This window comes from Protopterus annectens, chromosome 12.part0 (assembly GCF_019279795.1).
Source record: "Protopterus annectens isolate FY-2018-M chromosome 12.part0, PAN1.0, whole genome shotgun sequence".
NCBI lineage: Eukaryota > Metazoa > Chordata > Ceratodontiformes > Protopteridae > Protopterus > Protopterus annectens.
The window spans coordinates 1,056,870,512-1,056,877,782 of NC_056746.1; the positions used below are offsets into that span (position 1 = coordinate 1,056,870,512).

The following is a 7,271-nucleotide window of genomic DNA, read 5'->3' on the forward strand; positions in this document are numbered from 1 at the left end:
CCTCATATAAGAATATCTTTGTGGAATGTTTGAGGGTTTGGTTGCTTTTGTATATGTCTAAATAATTTGTGTCTTTTTTGTTATCTTCAGGCACTTTTAACCTGACTAAAAGATGCCTTCAAAGATGCAGACACCAAGGGCATACACTTATTATTAAACATTCATTTGGAGGTGTGAATCACTTTGCCTAAAATAGCAGACAGTATAATGTAAAAGGCAGATAATGCAGACCTCAGATTAGTAGTGCCATACAAGTTAGTCCAGGCAACTAGTAGTAGCTCCTGTGACAATAAGAATTCAAAGTTATTTTAAAGTGTGTAGGGGATGGTTTATTAGTGTGTGTGTGTGTGTGTGTGTGTGTGTGTGTGTGTGTGTGTGTGTGTGTGTGTGTGTGTGTGTGTGTGTGTGTGTGTGTGTGTGTGTGCAGACCTAGAGCTAAGAGTAAATGTTAAAGATAACAGGTTTAGATTTGTGTGTTTCTCTAAGTATTTGTGTATGGTTATGCACAACAAATAAAAAAAGACTTTCAGCTTTTCCCGGTTAGGGGTCACCACAGCAGAACTCCAGTCCGCTCATGATTGGCAGTGGATTTTTATAGTGCCAAGTTGCTAGCCTGACACCCAACCTTCAAAGAAGGCACATCCATTCACACTCGCACCTACCTGCATGTCTTTAACATCACCTGACCGCAGGGAGGACATGCAGACTCCACACAGAAGGCACTCCAGCCAAGAATCAAACAGGAGAACCTCTTGCTGTGAGGTGACAAAGCTAACCGGTGCACCACCGTGGCACAACAAATGCACTTGTGTAAATATTTATTTAATTATATTTATTATATAAACCAAAATAACACTGCCACGGGATAAAATAGTCTTCCAGTTTTATTAATAAAACCTGTTATTATTTTCCTGTGGCAGTATTATTTTGGTTTATTTTTGTTTTGCATTTTTAACAGTTGCCTTTTACTCGTGTTTTGTGGTTTATGTATGTTTATTTTCTGTGAGAGAACACTGATCCAAATGGACCTTATACAGACCCAGCTCAGGAGTACACCCTCAGCATGATAAAATGGCTTAGTAAAACATATAGTTGAAGTTAATATAACCATTTTTTGATAGCAATTACAGTAATTCCCATTCCATCAGTCCTTACTCATCAAATAGTGCATCAACAAGCAATGGCCAAAACAATTAAAACATGATTTTGCCAGATCTCTAAATATACTAACTCCGATAGCATACAGCAGTGGGATTAAGAGGAAACATCCTTACCTCCACTGTTTCACAAGCCTGCAGTTTTACATGGACAATAGATAATCATGGTGTAAATCAATGAAACTACTCTGACCAGGATCACTTCAACAAAACTGTTATAGTTGAGAAGGAATATATCCTAGGTGAAATAAGACAACAGGAAATATGTTGCAATAAAATATTTGTAGAATAGTACGTATGATATATACACATAAATTGGAGGAAATATAGGTGAAATAATACTGTGGAAGACATACATTTAAAATATCAAGCATATCAGGACTGAGAAAACATATGCTACAGGAACATCATTTTCATTATTATAATTTAGTATGAGAACTTTTGTTAGGATGTGTTATGGAGCAGAACAAGTAGAAGAAGCAAGGGCCTATACATTTATAACACATTGGTTGCTAACTCATGGAATGCATAAAAAAAAACTTTTTGCACTAAATAGAACTACCATCATCATCTTCATGTATAATTTGTGTTTGCTTTTCTGTCTCAAGACTTGTTAGGTGTACAGTTTAATGCACACTTGAGTATACCAGTTTGATTGGTAACATGTCATTGTTTTAGTTAGTAGGTGAAGACGCTGCACCACAGCAGAGGAAGAAGATAGAGCTGCCAGAACATCTCCGGGTGCGAGCAGTGACCCCAGTGGAAAAATACATTCAGGTCAGTGCCTTCTGTGTTCTGCAGCACTCTGTAGGTTGAATTGACCTCTTCCAGCATGAATCAATATTTGAAAGCAAGAGTTTCAAAACCTTTTAATGAAAATGTCATTAAGTAATTATTTTGTTGAGACTTCAAAAAAGAAATGAGTACTACTGAATAGATATTGACATTTTTCACGTAGGGAGATAAAGCCCTAAATATAACCCAGGTGACTCAAATAGAACTGATGCATCTGAGCTGCCTGTAGCACTTCAAAAGGAAGGGGACTTGGGTATATTCCTGAGTACATTCTCTCTGCAGTAGAATCCTGAGTGTAGACCAAGGATTATGCAGAGGTGGTATCTACAAGGAGGGTGTGGCTATTTTATTATGTACATAGGAAGGAATATATGTAAATCATGGTGTCCCATTACATGCCAACCCTTTGGACACTTCAGACATGTACAGAGGACACTAGAGCTTAAATGTGAAACCCCAGTCCCTAGCACATGAATGGCAGTTCTCTCTCTAAGATCACATGACTGTGATTCAAGGGAACAAATGGGCTGAAGGCTTTCACCCCCCCCCCCCCAAGGAATGAATGGTATATAGACTGTACGGGTGGGTGAGTTTAATGGTCAGCGGGAGAGTTGCCTGAAAAAAGAATACATATTGACATTATTAATTGTTTTAATATTTGCAGAATTAATTGCATTGTTTTAGGATTATATTTTAACATGTTGTTTCTCATTCATTTTACCAATGGTTGTTATGTTTGCCTTCATTAAAGTTTCAATATAAATTGAAAACAGATGTCCCCCATCTCTGTGGTATACAGAGACGAAGCACTGATGATCATCCAGATGATCCAAGCATGAACAGTGTCTTGGGTGTTGGTAGAGCTGGTCAGGGGGGGTAAGAGTGAGCTTCTAAAGATGGTTTGCCCATCCTGGGGGGAAGGAATGGTGGTACTGGTTTGCCAAATTGTTCCCCTTCAAGTGGAGGCTTACATGACTACATTGACACGTAAATGGTGGATGTGAGCTTGACAATCCAAGCTAGTAATGGTAGCCCTTGTAGATGTGTTTGGGGGATCATACATACATCAGAAAGTGTATGGAATGTTCCTGCATTGATCAGCTAACAGGAGGGTGGGCTCAGGCACCTAAACACAACCTCCCTGATGACAGTGTGAATGATGCCTCCCAGGGAAGGAAGAGCAGATGGTTGGCAGGCACTGGGGATGAATACAGTAAAAAAACTATAAAAGTAACTGTCATTAAGTATTAAACACCATGTGCTGAGATGGCATGTGTTTGAATAGTGAAGGGTGAGCATTGGTCCATGAGCAGGGATGGCACATGTTCTCACTGTAAATGGTGAGGACTGATCCATAAACATAGATGGTATATATCCTCTTAGTGTAGGGTGAAGACTGATCCATGAACAGAGATGGTATATATCCTCTTAGTGTAGGGTGAAGACTGATCCAGGAACAGAGATGGTATATATCCTCGTAGTGTAGGGTGAAGACTGATCCACGAACAGAGATGGTATATATCCTCTTAGTGTAGGGTGAAGACTGATCTATGAATAGAGATGGTATATACCCTCTTAGTGTAGGGTGAGGACTGATCCATGAACAGAGATGGTATATATCCTCTTAGTGTAGGGTGAGGACTGATCCATGAACAGAGATGGTATATATCCTCTTAGTGTAGGGTGAAGACTGATCCATGAACAGAGATGGTATATATCCTCTTAGTGTAGGGTGAAGACTGATCCATGAATAGAGATGGTATATATCCTCTTAGTGTAGGGTGAGGACTGATCCATGAACAGAGATGGTATATATCCTCTTAGTGTAGGGTGAAGGCTGATCCATGAACAGAGATGGTATATATCCTCTTAGTGTAGGGTGAAGACTGATCCATGAACAGAGATGGTATATATCCTCTTAGTGTAGGGTGAGGACTGATCCATGAACAGAGATTGTATATATCCTCTTAGTGTAGGGTGAAGACTGATCCATGAACAGAGATGGTATATATCCTCTTAGTGTAGGGTGAAGACTGATCCATGAACAGAGATGGTATATATCCTCTTAGTGTAGGGTGAGGACTGATCCATGAACAGAGATGGTATATATCCTCTTAGTGTAGGGTGAAGACTGATCCATGAACAGAGATGGTATATATCCTCTTAGTGTAGGGTGAGGACTGATCCATGAACAGAGATGGTATATATCCTCTTAGTGTAGGGTGAGGACTGATCCATGAACAGAGATGGTATATATCCTCTTAGTGTAGGGTGAGGACTGATCCATGAACAGAGATGGTATATATCCTCTTAGTGTAGGGTGAGGACTGATCCATGAACAGAGATGGTATATATCCTCTTAGTGTAGGGTGAGGACTGATCCATGAATAGAGATGGTATATATCCTCTTAGTGTAGGGTGAAGACTGATCCATGAACAGAGATGGTATATATCCTCTTAGTGTAGGGTGAAGACTGAGCCATGAACAGAGATGGTATATATCCTCTTAGTGTAGGGTGAGGACTGATCCATGAACAGAGATGGTATATATCCTCTTAGTGTAGGGTGAAGACTGATCCAGGAACAACGATGGAGATGGCACATCTTCATAGTGCAGGATGAAAACTGATCCAAGAGTGCAGATAACATGGGTTGTCATTGTTCAAAATGAGGATTGACCCATGAGCAGAGTTGGCATATATCTTCATAGTGTAAGATTAGGATCAGTCAATGAGCAGAGATAATATATATCCTCAGAAAGTAGGATGGGGTTTAGTCCATGAGCAGAGATGGCATATCCAGAAGCAGAGATAGCAGATGTCCTTATAGTGCAGAAAGACAATTTGACCATGAGCAGAGATGTCAACTGGGATTGGAACATGAGCAAAGATGACACATATCTTCATCATATAGGGTGAGGATTGATCTATGAACAGAGATAGTGTGTGCCTTCATAATGCTAGAAGAAAATTAGTGCATGAACAGAGATGGCATGTGTCCTCATTACAAGATGAGGACTGGTCCACTGGTAGTGAGGGCACATGCCCAGCTGATGTGTGCTCATATGGTACAGGATGAATGTTAGTTCATAGGCAGACATGTTTGTGTCCTTGTAGTGTTGGGAGAGGACTGGTTCATGAACAGAGATGGCTTGTGTTCTCATTGTAGAGAATGTGACCCAAACCTAATGAACTTACCCAACACCCAAACCTAATGAACTTACTGCATATCCCTAAATCAAATGGGTCTAGGACTACCCATTCCAGGGACTTAAGTATCACCTGTGACTTAAATAAGACATGCTGGAGAAACATATTTATCTCCCAGTGACTGCCAAGTCTTTAGAATGAGCTACCAATTCATGTGAAACAGAGCACCTTTATTACACTGTTAAAGAGGAACCAGGATGAGTGGATGAGGCACTATAAATTCGTACTGGGGATAGCAGCCACAACACACCTGGACATGAGTAGTCATCACTAAATTCAATCTTGGGTATTGACTAGTACCTCTACTGTAGTACATTGGGTTGAAACGGCTAGGCTTAAAATGACCTCTGGGTCGAGAGCATAGTAATCTTCTATGATCCTAGGATCCATGAGCAGAGACAGCATGTGTGTCCTCGTAATACAGGGATGATGATTATTCCATGAGCAGAGACTGTGTGTGTCCTTGTAGTGCTGAATAAGGGTTGATAAATGTGTGTGATGGTGATTGGTCTATGAGCAGAGATGACATTTTTACTCATAGTGCAGGATAGGGGGTGGTCTATTTGCAGAGATAGTGTGTATCTTCATTGTGCAGGATAGGACTTGATCCACACATGCCAGTAGTATCATCACTGTGGAACAGTGGTAAGAACAATTTATCATTGCAAAGATATGTTGTTAAGTTATTTCACTGTTGCATTCTCTTCACTTTGAGTTGCTTCAAAAGTTCAGTAAATGAAAAAAAACAACTAGAATATTATGGTTAATATTGTATTCAGTTGTTTGTATCATGTATGCAACAATTATTATTTGTCTTTATGTTTATCTACAGGTGAAGCCATCCCCTCCAGTTCCTCAAACTACCCAAAAATTAGTTGGCTGGCGTTCAACAGTACCAGGCCTGGAGCTTGAATGCTACAAAGAATCCAGAAGAGGAAAATATAGTTTTGTCAAGCAAATGAACTGGCCAATTGAGTCTATAGATTAGATATACCACTGTGCATATAGCTAGAAATATATACAAAATAATAAAATAAATAAATAAAACAGTGTACCTGTAGCTGAAGAGACTGAAATCAGTAGAATTCTAAATGTTTACTTACAGACTGTCACGACATTGTTAATAGTAAATCCTTTTTTTAAGTATTTTTATCTGTTATGGACCTTCTTCCCTGTCCTTGATACCAGCCTGTAGGCTTCCCTGTACCTCTTCCTTGCCCTTTCGTTCTATCCTATCCTGAGATGATAAGAGAAAGGACACTGCTAGCCTACTAACTGTCACATGAATGAGAAAAAAGGATTTTTTTTATCTATTGTTCCCAGCATTCCTCCTAACATGGTCACAGTATAGTTGCCAGGCAGTGCTATAATGTTGGCAGTTACAAATATGCATACTTCTATCTGTAGTTCCCCAGCAAACAAGATGCCATTACACCTTTACATGCACCAAGCCCAGATCTTTCAAACTCATTCTGGGAGATGGTCTTAGACCTAAACCAAAGAGATATATACACCCCTTTGATGGGAATGATGCACTGTGTTCCCCTAAAGAGGGAGATTAGGGCAGTAACCCTGTAATCCTTATTCATGATGCTGACTTTCATGAACTCAGGCTATAGTCTGTCCCAGGTTACCAACATTACAGGTCAGTGGTGTCTCCTATAGCCATTGTGTGGCTGGTTTAATATCCTTTGATTCATAAATCTGAGATATATTTGTTGTAAAACATAGCTTTTGTTCTTCTCAGCTTATTTGCAACTAAGATTTACTCAGGTATTAAACCTTAGTAATTATGGAATAAGTTATAACAGAAGGATAGGGTAACAACCTCTACTGAGTTAGTTAATGCACAATGCATTCTGGTTGCTTTTAATACCCAAAAGGGCACTGTAACAATGTGAATCACTTATTGAAGTGCTTTATTGTATTTATGATACAGAGGGCGTGATTCAGAAAGGTTACCATGAGATGTACACCTCTTGGTAACCATTTCTGATTCAGAGAAAGCCCTACCATGGTACTGCAACATGAAAGCATGCAGCACCATGATGGGTTGCCCTTGTGGTCCTGCTGTAATGCTAATGAGGCATTCCCTTGGAGAGCTATAAAG

The 7,271-nt window shown here is 39.7% G+C and overlaps 1 protein-coding gene across 1 annotated transcript in view; it reads left to right on the top strand.

The window, feature by feature from the left end:
• The window catches only part of CCHR12.PART0H20orf85 (chromosome chr12.part0 C20orf85 homolog), a 60,506-nt gene extending 54,279 nt beyond the window's left edge, over positions 1–6,227 (top strand). The window contains exons 3-4 of the mRNA XM_044090565.1: positions 1,836–1,934; positions 5,994–6,227. Coding sequence (XP_043946500.1) covers positions 1,836–1,934; positions 5,994–6,149 — 255 coding nt within the window. The 3' untranslated portion in view covers positions 6,150–6,227. The remainder of the gene's footprint in view (positions 1–1,835; positions 1,935–5,993) is intronic.
• The last annotated feature ends 1,044 nt before the right edge of the window (positions 6,228–7,271 follow it).